Below are 12,163 nucleotides of genomic sequence, written 5' to 3'. Positions count from 1 at the left end.
CTCCCTTTCTTCTCTGGCCGGGCGGGATTTCGCGGAGGCCTCCCCCGCGCACAGCCCCCTCACCTCCCCCCCGCCACCTCTCAGAAGGAGAGACCCCCGGGTAGGAAGCAAAGGGCTGCCGATGTGGGCCGGTCCTGCCAGACTTTCAGAGGCGAGCTGCCACCCACCCACGGAGTCGGACCCCCGGGCAGAAACTGGGGAGGGCGGCAGTGCCCCGCTCGTTGCCGTTCCCCGCACCCCCCTAGGAAGCTCCATGGGGAGGAGAGGGCCCTTTTGCACACCAAGTTCTTAGGAGGCTGCCTTCCCAACAGCCGGTAAGTCCTTCCTGGAGTGCAGCGCCCTCAGAAAAGCCCCCGTCTTTGGGGAGGCGCTCTGACTACCCAAGGGCGCCCATGCACAACGTTCCTGTCAGCACCAGAGACTTTGAATGCCTTTATGGGACAAGGTGGTCTTCGTGTTTCTGTCCTCACTCGCAAACCAACTCTGGCACAAGGCAAAGCTGACACAGGGAGGGAGAGAGCAGAGGCCCTGGACAGAGCCCACAAAGATAAGGGGGAGCAGGGATGCAGAGGCTGTGGCCTCCTCCCTGCCCACCTCAGGGCCCTTGGGGAGGGGGCTGAGACCCGCAGGGGCTGTCCGGCTCCCCTGCCCAGCCCAGGCCACCGCTGCAGCAAGAGGCAGGGCCGACCTGGGTCGTTCTGGCTGGCCCCTCCCTGAACCCTCTGACCTGGGGAGGGCCGGGTTCCAGAGGAGCGTCCAGCTTCCTGAATTTTCACTGTCCCCTTCCCACCCCATCAGGAGGGGATCTCGCCTCCAGAGCTGAGGGTCTCCCTCTGGACGTCCTCCCCTCCCACTGCCACACATGGTTCTACTGGAGGAGTGTCGGGTGTCCCCAGCAGCCCTCCAGGCAGGGTCAGAATCCCCCCACCTCTCAGCACATCTCCTCATAGCCTGGAGGCTCCGCAACTGCCCTCCACCCACCACCGTGCTGGGAGCCCCATGGGTAGAGGCCACAGATCTTGGTGACCTTGAGCCTGTGTGGCCAGAGCTCTTGGGTCTCTGTCCCTGCCAGCCTCGCTAGGCCACATCCAGCCTGTGATATGAATGGGGGGACCCCATGTGGGCCTTGCAGTGCCCCTCAGAGGCTGTTCCTGAACTGTCCCCAGGGGCGCTCCTGCCCTGAGGCCAGCACCCCCACAGGGTCACCCCCACCGAGGGCTGTCGCGGTCGGTGTCCAGCCCTCCCCAAAGCCCCACATCACAGTCTGTCTCGACGCCCATCGTCCCAGCATGCGGTGCTGGGTCTCCCAGTCTGGCCTCCAGGTCTCCCCTCACTCCACTTTGCCCCACGGGCCTAGCACCTCATTCACAGACACTGAACCAGTGCTGGCTAATGGGGGGCCCTTGGGGCACCAGGAGGTGTGGCCTCTGGCTTTTCTGGGGAGGCAGGCAGAGTTGTGGCCACAGGGATGGATGGGCTTACAGGCCTCTGCCGGGTGGTGCTAGTTCCCCTTCAATCTCAGTGTGGGTGGCTGGACCCTTGGCCAAGTCTCAGTGTGGGTGGGCCTCCTGGGCAGCTGGCAGGAAGGTACAGGGGGGTGGGGAGCTGTGTGAAGACCCCCAAAGGGCTGCCACTTGGCAGAAGCTCCCTCTGCTCACAACCTTAGGGATGGAGTCTGGGGTCACCAGGGCCTGGCTCAGCCTGGGCAGTGGCTGGTCACTGGGGCCTGGGAAAGAGGTCCTCAGGGTCCTCTGCAGCAGCCCTCACATGTTGGGAGGGATTTGCAGTTCCCTGGGGGCTCTGCTTGGTCCTCTGCCGCCCCTGAGAGCCCAGAGTCACTGGAGCTGCTCTAAACATAGTGGCAGGCAGTGTCCGGCATGACCTCATCGCCTCCTCGTCCCCTACAACACCCACCAGCAGCCGCCTTGCCTGGCGCCAGCCAATGACCCACCCTCTTGGCTGGGCTGTGCGACTCAGGTGTCCGGCTGTCATGTCCTGTGAGCCAGGGCTGGGTGGGGAGCCTCCTGGGTGCTCCCTTCCCTCCGCATGGCAGGGAGGAGGCCGGCAGCCCCGGCCCAGTGTCCAGATGGGACGAAGTGGGGGTAGAGACCACAGTCAGGGTGGCGTGATCTGGAGTCGCAGGGCTGGGGGGACTCTCCAGGGCGGTACAGGGGATGGTGTGGGTGTGGCCAGCTGTGCTGAGGGAGGGGCATCCGATGTGTGTCTGTGCGTCTGTGTGTGGCCTGTGTCTGTCTGTCTGCCTGGGTGTGAGGTGAGGGGGACTCTAGTACTGGAGGCTGCCCAGGGCCTTGGGAGCCAGGCAAGCTGGACTCTCCTAGGAAGAGATGAGGACCCATAATAGGTCCAGGACCATGGGTCCTGCTCCGTGAAGTTTGGAGGGTCCCCAAGGCTTCTCTGGCCACTGAGCTTGGGCCCCAGCCTTCTCCAAAGGAGGGCGGGCAGTTCATGAGTCTAGGGGCGTTCCTCTGCCTCTGGAACCCACCTCAGTCTATCCTGGACCAGGTGGGCTACGGCTCACCCTTGGGAGGGAGCCTATCTGTAGCCCCCAAACCCCAGTCAGAAAGGCAGAGTTTGGGGGCAAACTTTCTCTACAAGGGTGGGACTGGCCTGGGCACTGAGTGGACACTGTCCTGCCTACCACCTGCCCCTCTCCCTCAGCCTGGACAGGAACCCCGGCCTCCAAGTGAGGCCTGCAAAGGATGCTGGGTAGTCCCCCTCGGTGGCTGTGGGTGGGGGCTTGGCTTGGCATGGCTCCGGGCCGGGATGGCGGGACCTCCCAGGCACTGCCTGGGCACAGACCTCCCAGGCTCCCGCCAGCCCAGCCCCTGCGGCTGCAAGAGCAGCGAGGCTGGGACCAATTACCGAGTCCGAGGGGCCTGGAGCCTCCTGCTCCTCGAGGGTGGAGGTGGGGGTTCCTGTTGGATGCAGTTTCAGGTGGAGGGGGCTCTCTGGCCTCCCGAACTTCGGCTGTCTCCGGTTCAGATCCTACCTTCTGCCCACAGCTGAACACCTCTTCCGCAGGGAGCCCCCAGCCTTCCAGCCACTGTCCTCGAGAGACGGCAGCATCTTGGTCTCCTGTCTGTGGCCTTGGTGGGCTTCCTTCGGAACTCACTGAGACAGGTCCGGCTCCTCGGGAGCTCTGTATTTAGTGGGCCTTGTCCTGGAGTTGCGGCTCCAGGCCTAGTGAGACATGGCAGAGGCCAGGGCAGGGAGAGTGTGAGGCTGGGGTGAGGGTCTGTGCGGAGGCCGCCCGATGCCTCAGAACCAGGGGGACACAGTTGTGTGCATGTCCCTCTTGGCCAATGACAGGTCCGGTTCAGGTGGCCCTTGTCCAGGGACACAGGCTTCTCCTGGCTCCGTGCCTTCCAGCTCTCAGTCCTGGTACGCACAGTGTCCCTGGGCTTCTGATAGCTGCCGGCCTCCACTCTGGGAGAGGGCAGGTGGGGCGGCAGGAGGTGCCTGTGCTTTCCTGGGCATGAGCAGGCATGAGAGGTGCACGTGCTCACCTGGGCAGCGCCTCTCAACTGTTAGGTGTGGGGTTAGGGTTCACCTGACGATTTGCCACAGTCCAGTGGACCCGAGAGTTGCATGCAGAGCTGGGTGTCAGTGCAGAGTGGGGAAGGGTCTGAGGCTGTGGGTGTGGGGGGCTGTGCCGGGGCCTGCAGACTGGGGTGTGCGGTGCGAGTGGGGAAGGGTCTGAGGGTGTGTGGTGCGAGGGAGGCGCTTTTGTAGTCTGAGGGTGATGTGCCAGTGTGGTGTCAGGGTCTCTTCTACTCTGGGTGCTAAGGGCCAGCAGGACTGAGAGGGGTGGGGCCTTCTCTGGGTCGAGGGCCACAGGGGGATGGTGGGGATGGGAGTGCTAAATGCAGGGGGTGGGGCTGGGCTGCGGGCAGCAGATGTCCTGTGGACAGTCAGGGTTAGGTCACCTGCGATGAATGGGGCTTTCTAGGTGTTCCCAGGGCCCTGGTGATGTGGAAGCTGTTCTCAAATTCTGGGGTGTTGTGCTGTGGTGGGCATGTACCTAGGGTGTTATCAAGGGCTGTGCCCACTTTTAGGGGCACTGGACAACAGTCGGGGTGTCAGAGCAGCTGCTTGAGCTCTGCAGGGACCATCGTGTGGCCCTCGGGGTATCCTGCCCTAGGGGCAGCTGCAGGGCCACTTGTGTCCCTGGGTGTTGCTGCCTGTTGTGCGGCCTTCCCAGTGCTGTTTGTTGATGGGGGGGTTCCATGGGAAGCAGGCTGGTGGGCTGGGCTGCTCTGGGTTTCTGAGGCAACAGCAGGGAGGGGCCAGGAAACTGCAGCTCAGGAAGGAAGGCTGGCCTTGCAGGAGGAGGGAGCCTGGGGCCAGCTTAGGCTGAGCAGGCGCCAGACATTCTGTCCTGCGGCCCCGGCCCCCACTGGCTGGGAGCTCCTGCCCAAGTTCTACTGGCCCCACCCTTGTCTCCACCTCCATGCTTGTATGGCTGCCTTTATTCAGACCTTGGTGGCTTGGGCTTGGGTCTGTGGGTGACCTGGTCCTGTGCTTACGTGAGCCCCGGTCCCTTTGTGGCTCTGTAGAGGCCCAAATGGCGCTCTCGGTGTACCCTGCACTGTGGGGCATGTGTTAGCACACTCCGGTCCCCAGGGTCCCTGGAGGGCAGTGTCCACTCTGACTGCCCTGTCCAGGGCTGGCCCAGCCTCCTCCTCCCCTGCCAGGTTGAGAAATGGGGAGAGGGAGAACACCCTCAGGGGTCATCTGTCTCCCAGCCGCGGAGGGGCACTGCAGGGCTGGACACCTGAAGCTGTGTGTTTCTTTCTGTTGCTTGTCCTGGCATTGGTGACAGCCAGCTGGGGCTGCCACATGGGCTAGAGGGGGCAGGCCTGTGTTCTGGGGGCTCATCCACCCCTTCTTGCTCAGGGACTGGCAACATCTATCCGTCCATTTGTTCTTGGGCAGCTGCTGTGTAGCAGACCCTGTATTAGGGGTTAGGAATTTGGCAGAGAACAAAACAGACAGGTCCCCGCCTGTGGGAAGCTTCCATTTTGGTGAAGAGACAGACAGTCAACAAATCCACAAACAGGCCAGTGGCTCACGCCCGGAATCCCAGCACTTTGGGAGGCTAAGGCGGGCGGATCACCTGAGGTCAGGAGTTCGAGACCAGCCTGGTCAATATGGTGAAACCGCCGTCTCTACTTGGAAAAAAAAAAAAAAAAAATTAGCTGGGCGTGGTGGGCTCCTGTAGTCCCAGCTCCCCCGGAGGCTGAGGCATGAGAATCGTTTGAACCTGGGAGGCGGAGGTTGCAGTGAGCCGAGATTGCACCACTGCACTTCAGCCTGAGTGACAGAGTGAGACTCTGTTTCCAAACAAAAACAAAAGCAAAAAACAAAAATTAGCTGGGTGCGGTGGCACATGCTTGCAATCCCAGCTAGTAGGGAGGCTAAGGCACAGGAATTGCTTGAGCCTGGGAGGTGGAGGTTGCAGCGAGCCAAGATCGCACCACTGCACTCCAGCCTGGGCGACAGAGAAAGACTGTTTCAAAAAACAAAAATGAAACAAAACAAACCTAACCAAAAACAAATCCACAAACAAGCCAGAACTTGGGGTGCCAGGTGTAGGGAGGGGGCTGTATCAGGGTCACGCATGGATTTTGCCCTTGGGGGTTCAAGGGAGGGGTCTTTTCACAGAGGGAGGAGCATGTGCCAAGGCCCTGGGGCAGGGAAGTCTGCTGGCATGAGTGGAGCACGGGGTGCAGAGAGGAGGGGATGAGGCTCAGAGGGAACAAGGGCTGAGTGGGGTCTGGGAGAGTCTTGCATTTTCTGAGTGAGATGGGACCTTGGGAGGTTCTGAGTAGAGCATGATCTGCCTCAGCTCAGCTGCTACGTGAAGATGCGGCTGTGCAGGGCAGGAGGGACGGGCTCACTGCCAGCGGAGAAGGCAGGGGGCTCTGCTTCTGCAGGGGGGCCTGGCCAAGGTTGGCTCTCAGCCCCTGCTCCGGCTGCCCCGGGAGTCTGCCTGGTTTCTCTCTGGGAGGCGTGGGCCCCTGGGAGGTGCCGCCTCAGGGAACCCTGGTTTTGCTGCCCCGTGAGTCGGGTCTCCAGGCTTCACCCATAGCCCGACCCCACGGCTGCCTGGGGCCTCTGGGGAGGGGGAGGGTGGAGTGGCCGCCAGGCTGGCGGGCTGGCAGGGCAGCATTTCTGGGAATTGTGTGGGGGAAGTGCATTGTTACAGCAAGCCTGGAGCGGGCCGCCAGGGCCGCCACTGGCCTCTGGGGATGCCTCCTGCCTCCCCCAGCGTTGCTTCTGTGGGAGGGAGCTGGGACTGGGCCAAGGCATGGGCTGGGCTGGGGACTTTCCGAGAGACGCTGTCCTGGGCAGGTGGCTCTTCCCATTCTGCAGATTGGGCGACTGAGGTCCAGAGAGCTGGCTGCTGCTATGGCAAAGCCAGGAGCAGTGGGCCCAGTCCCCATCCCCTGCCCTCATCTGCTGGTGCCTGGGACAGGGGAACACTTGCTGGACCTAAGCCCTGTCGCTGACCTGCCGGTGGGCATCCAAGGGAGGCCTGGGTGGGGTTCACTGGGGACACAGCTCGGCAGAGCCCCCAAGGTGGGCTGGAGGGTCTGATGGAACGGGGTGCAGAGATGTCGCCTAGGTGCTTGGGCTGTGGGAGGGCTGCCCATGGGGTGGCAGGGGGTGGGGGCTCCTGGGGCTGCAGGATTCCTTGGCCCCCGCTCTGTGGTTGCAGGAAGCAAGTGGGGCTCCGTGTGAGTTTGGCAGCAGGAGGCTTCCCACCGTGGCTCTGCCTCAGCCAGAGGGGAAGCATGGATAGCGGCCACCGGGGTCATGGCCGGCTTTGGGCGGGCAGGGGGCGGGGGACGCAAATAGAAAAATAAATGGCCTGAGCTTCCGAAGTTTCCTGGACTCAGGATGGGGGAGGGGCAGGCCTTTGGGCTAAAGGTGCGGCCGGCCCTGTGGGGTGGACCAGGGGGTTTCACCTTAGACGCCTGTTGGGGCCAGAGCTGCCCCCTCAGACCTCCAAGGCGGGACACATCTCCTCCTTAGAGCCCCCAGGACAGGGCCCTGTTGCCTACAGAGAATTCCTAAAGGCCTATCCATATGTCTCTGTCCGTAAAGACGTTGAGTGTGGCGGACACCCTGGAGGAGGAGACGGAACCCTCCTGTTTCCTGGGGCTCAGTCCCAGGTGAGGCCGGCCACAGGTGACCGCAGAGACCTGGCCTGGTGCAGCCGCTGGGTCTGTGAAGGGGAGTGAGGCGCTCCTCACCCCCTGGCAGCTCCTAATCCGGAGGCCTCTCTCCTCCACCTGCACGTCATGTGGCTGTGGCTCCCAGGATGCGACAGGCTCGGCGCCCGGAGCGGGTGAGTGAGCGCCCCTCTCCTCCGTCAGCACTGCCTCCGCTATGAGCCACCCTTCTTTCAGGCTATGTGCATTTCCGACTCTGTTCTCAGGGTTTAACCGAAACCCTAATGCGGCAGGAGTGGGACCCAGGCCTTGCCCTCTGGGCAAGCGGCTCCCTGTGTGAGTGAGGCTCCCGCCTGCCTGTGTGCGTGTGCACGTGTGCCTGCACACGGGGAAGGGAAGTTTTTCAGCTGCCGAGGATGGGAGTAGGGGCTGGAGCAGCACCCTGCAGGGACGCCCCACAGGAAAATCGACGGTTCTGATGTTCTCAGCCTCTGGGTGCAAGTTCCTGAGGGCACAGGAACGTCGGCACCCCTGGGCAGCTTGCTGGGGGAAGCTCCGTGGATGAGGACGTCCCGAGGTCGGTAAGGTCCAGGAGGGGTCTGCTGGGGGGCGGGAATGCTCTGAACAAGGTCCCCGAAGTCCAGAGCTCAGGGGATCCGGGACCAGGGGCACTGGGGAGTTTCAGGGTTGGTCGCCGCCACAGCCCTCACAAGTGAGGCTGCTCTCTGGGACTGGCCACCTTCTCGCCTCGGCCACTTCACAGTCCTGGGGGGCAGCTGTGGCTCTTGCTGGGAACCAACTGAACCTCCCTGGGGCTTGGGGGTGGGGTGGTGCTGAAGTGAGGCTCACCGTCCGTGGCTCAGTCCCGCCACCTAGAGGCCACTGTTCCTCACAGGCTGGGGCCAGTGACCTGCCTCCGCCCAGGGGGCAGGACCTCCCCACCGGATTGCCGGCTCTCTGATCACCAGGATGGGCCTACACCTCTCCCCTGCAGCGGCTGCTTCCACGCAGGACTGGAGCATGTCAGGGTTCGGGGCTGCTGTCCTAGGGGAGTGGCTGCGGCCTGCAGGTCGGAGGCCCCCGACTTCTTTTGCTAACCCCCTTCCCTGCCTGTCCTGTCCAACCCTTTCTCTCCATCACCTGCCCCTGCCATGAACCATGAACCAGTGACCCCATCCACACCTGTCTGACCAGGCTCCCCACGTGCCCTGACGTAGCCCCGTAGGCTGGGTCCACAGCTGACATCCCTTCCTGGGGAATTCCCGACCCGCCAGCCATTGTTCTTAAGACACCCCAGCATCTCGACCTCCCTCTATCTGCAGCCTCTGTGGGCCGGGCCTCCACTAGGACCCCCTGAGACATGTCAGGCTCCTCACGAGCTCTGTCTTGTGTGGCCATGCCCAGGGCCCCAGGAGGTAGAAGACCAGCGGGCATCTCTTGGAGGAGGAAAAAGGGCCCGGAGAGGGACCTCCGCTCCGGCTCAGCAAGGGAGTCCCACCCAGTTCCCAGCGTCCTCGTTGAGGCCCCTCCTCCACGGTGCACAAGGTAGAATTCATGGGATCATAAAGGAAGCCAGTTCTACCAACACACAGTTAGGAAAATATTTTCTTAAAGTGTGATATCCAAACCCAAGTGCTTCTTTACCAAGAACAAGATGTGACCCACTGGGCAGCCTCTGCAGTTCCAGCAGCAGCCAGCGTGTGGGCACAACACAGTTCCCATCCGTGCAGCTCAGCCACGGGCCCAGATGACCAGATCTGGTTCATGGCCTTGTTCATAACTGAACGAACGACACCTTTCTGCTAGAGGTTGGTATAAAGGAGATGGTGGGCCGGACATGGTGGCTCACGCCTATAATCCCAGCACTTTAGGAGGCCGAGGCGAGTGGATCACCTGAGGTCAGGAGTTTGAGACTAGGCTCACCAATATTATGTAACCTCATCTCTACTAAAAATACAAACATATTAGCGGGGGGTGGTGGCGCATGCATGTAATCCCAGCTACTCGGGAGGTTGAGACAAGAGAATTGCTTGAACCTGGGATGCGGAAGTTGCAGTGAGACTAGATTGTGCCACTGCACTCCAGCCTGGGCAACAAGAGCGAAACTCCATCTCAAAAAAAAAAAAGGAGATGATGGTTTCTTCCCACCAGTTTATTTTCTGTCAGGGGTTTGGTCTCTGACTCCCTGGATTGTTGAGACACCTTGCACCCCACCAACACTTCAACCAGGACTGGGCTTGGCCGTCTCTCCTTTCTGCCTCCACTCTTAGGAACTTGCAGCTGTCTGGGGTCAGTTCTCCTCCGTGCTGTCTGGGTTGCACCTCCTGCCCAGGAGGCGCCTCTCTGTGCTCCAGCCCTTGCCAGCATCTCAGAATCTGCAGTCCTGATACTTGGAGGTCTCCCCCACCCCCAGCTTGAGGGCTGGCTTCCTTTCGGTGGTCTTCAAATCCACTCACCCTCGGCTGCTGGAGAAGCCTGTGTGTTCGGCCAGGCAGGCCCCATGGATGTGTCCAGTGTCTTCATGGATGGTGGGAACCAGCTTTGAAGCCCTGGCCACCCGGACCTCCGAAGCCACGCTTTCTGGGATTCCTGCTGGTTCCTGCACAAGGGCAGTTCCAGTGTGGCTTCTACAGGACCCTGGCCAGCTCCTTGGTCTGGTTGCCAGCCATTGAGGGGTGGCTGAAGGGTGGGTGGCTCCAGCCTCCTCTCGTGTGCTTCAGATGAGGCTGGACCCTCAAGTCTTCCTATATGCCCAAACTATGGAATTCTTGCCACGAGGACTTGCTTGGATGGTCTAGGCTGGAAGCTATGGCCCCAGCTCAGTGAGGGCAGAATCAGTCAGTATGGAAACTGTGTTCATCTATTAATAATAATATAATCATATAATATCACGGGGCCTCTATCTTTGAAAGACTTTGCTCCTCACAAGGAATTCTATGCTCTTTCCTTATGGTTGAGGTTTTTTTTTGTTTTTTGTTTGTTTGTTTGTTTGCGATGGAGTCTGACTCTGTTGCCAGGCTGGAGTGCAGTGGCATGATCTCGGCTCACTGCAACCTTTGCCTCCCGGATTCAAGCAATTCTCCTGCCTCAGCCTCCTGAGTAGTTGGGATTACAGGCACATGCCGCCATGCCCGGCTAATTTTTTTTTTTTTGTATTTTAGTAGAGATGGGGTTTCACCATGTTGCCCAGGCTGGTCTCAAACTCCTGAGCTCAGGCAGTCCACCTCCCAAAGTGCTAGGATTACAGGCGTGAGCCACCGCGCCCGGCCTGAGTCTTTTTTTTTGAGACAGAGTCTCACTCTGTCACCGAGGCTAGAGTGCAGTGGCACAATCTGGGCTCACTGCAACCTCCACCTCCTGGGTTCAAGCGATTCTCCTGCCTCAGCCTCACAAGTAGCTGGGATTACAGGCATGTGCTACCACACGCGGCTAATTTTTGCATTTTTAGCAGAGACAGGGTTTCGCCATGTTGGCCACGCTCTTCTGGAACTCCTGACCTCAGATAATCTGCCCACTTCAGCCTCCCAAAGTGCTGGGATTACCGGGATGAGCCACTGCACCTGGCCAAGATGAGTGTCTCTCTCTCTTTTTCTTTTGAGACAGTCTCGCTGTTGTCGGCCAGGGCTGGAGTACAATGGTGCTATCTTGGCTCACTGTAACCTCCGCCTTCCGGGTTCCAGCAATTCTTCTGTCTCTGCCTCCTAAGTAGCTGAGATTACAGGCGCCCAGCACCACACCTGGCTAATTTTTGTAATCTTGGTAGAGAAGGGGTTTCACCATGTAGGCCAGGCTGGTCTTGAACTCCTGACCTCAGGTGATCCACCTGCCTCGGCCTCCCAAAGCGCTGGGATTACAGGCATGAGCCACCGTGCCTGGCCAAGATAAGTCTCTTAACTGACCATATTTTCTTTTTCATTTTGGCTGCTGGGAAGCTCAGTTATGTCTGATTAGTGCCACAGACAGCCCAAGGAACGTTCAGCCCATTCCACCTGCCATCTGGCCTCATAGTTCCTTGGCCTGAACTTGAATGAATATAGGATCCACAACACTAAAGACAGCTGCTTCTTGGTCCACACCCTCCCCCAGGATTGTGCCCTCTCCAGCAAACCACTCAGCATCTGCATTACTGAGGAGCTGGCAGGCATTGGTGGGGATGCTGGCCCCGCACCTGTCCTCGTCCTCAACCCTCCCTAGGCCTGGGCCATCTCTCTGGCTGCCTGCAGTCTGGTCCTACTTAGGGACCTCCAACAACAAGGGCAATGAATACTAACGGTCATGCTCCAACCCCTGCTCTGTTCTCAGGCATGTGATGTCAATCAGCTTACATCATCTTGACCGGAGCCCTGTGAGGCGGACACTGTCGTCAGTCCAGCCTCACAAGTGGAGAGACTGAGATACAGAGCGGTCAACGTGCAGAGCCCAGAATCTGCTCCCTGGTAGCTGACTTGGGAGGCAGAGGCCCCCCGCACCTCGCGAACCCCAGCAGTGGCCCCTTCCAGATGCCACGTCCAGCTACCGCGCGCTTACACCTGCGGGGCCCCACAAGAGGCCTCCCAGTGTACGCGGGCCTCTTGAAGAGGTAACCTCCACTCAGAGGTCCGAATGACCCAAACTCAGCTCTGGGAGGCTGGGGACGGCCCTCCAGGCCAAGGTGGGAGCGCGCAGGGCTCAGCGGGGCCCAAGAGCAGGGCTGAGGGCGCTGGGTCCTGAGCCATCCACTGAAGGACGCTGGGGGACAGCAAGGCCCGAAGCAGGAGGAGAGAAGGGAGCGGATTCCCGGGCCTCCTGGGCCCCGGTCGCTCCAGGCTGTCTGGGCTCCGGGAGGGGCGTGCCCGGGGCGCCTCCCGGGCGGGTGATAGTGGGACCACGAGTCTCTGCGGGCGGCGGGTCAGGACTACACTTCCCAGGAGGCTGTGCGCGCCGCGTGGCGCCTGGGAGTTGTGGTCCGGAGCTCGGCGAGCGCG

General features: G+C 60.8%; 2 protein-coding genes across 2 annotated transcripts in view; one reads left to right on the top strand and one right to left on the bottom strand.

The window, feature by feature from the left end:
* SOX18 (SRY (sex determining region Y)-box 18) overlaps positions 1-1,992 on the bottom strand; it is a 4,258-nt gene extending 2,266 nt beyond the window's left edge. Inside the window, exon 1 of the mRNA XM_011934535.1 lies at positions 1,915-1,992. Within this exon, the coding sequence (XP_011789925.1) occupies positions 1,915-1,992 (78 nt within the window). The remainder of the gene's footprint in view (positions 1-1,914) is intronic.
* Positions 1,993-7,522: 5,530 nt separating this feature from the next.
* Positions 7,523-12,163, top strand: part of TCEA2 (transcription elongation factor A (SII), 2) — a 14,041-nt gene continuing 9,400 nt past the window's right edge. The window contains exons 1-2 of the mRNA XM_011934428.1: positions 7,523-7,776; positions 11,502-11,579. The gene's annotated coding sequence lies outside the window, so the exon portion shown is untranslated. The remainder of the gene's footprint in view (positions 7,777-11,501; positions 11,580-12,163) is intronic.

The sequence above is a fragment of the Colobus angolensis genome, unplaced genomic scaffold, assembly GCF_000951035.1.
Source record: "Colobus angolensis palliatus isolate OR3802 unplaced genomic scaffold, Cang.pa_1.0 Scaffold136, whole genome shotgun sequence".
NCBI lineage: Eukaryota > Metazoa > Chordata > Mammalia > Primates > Cercopithecidae > Colobus > Colobus angolensis.
Note: the sequence above shows the minus strand (reverse complement) of the source record. Positions and strands in the feature narration are given on the sequence as shown.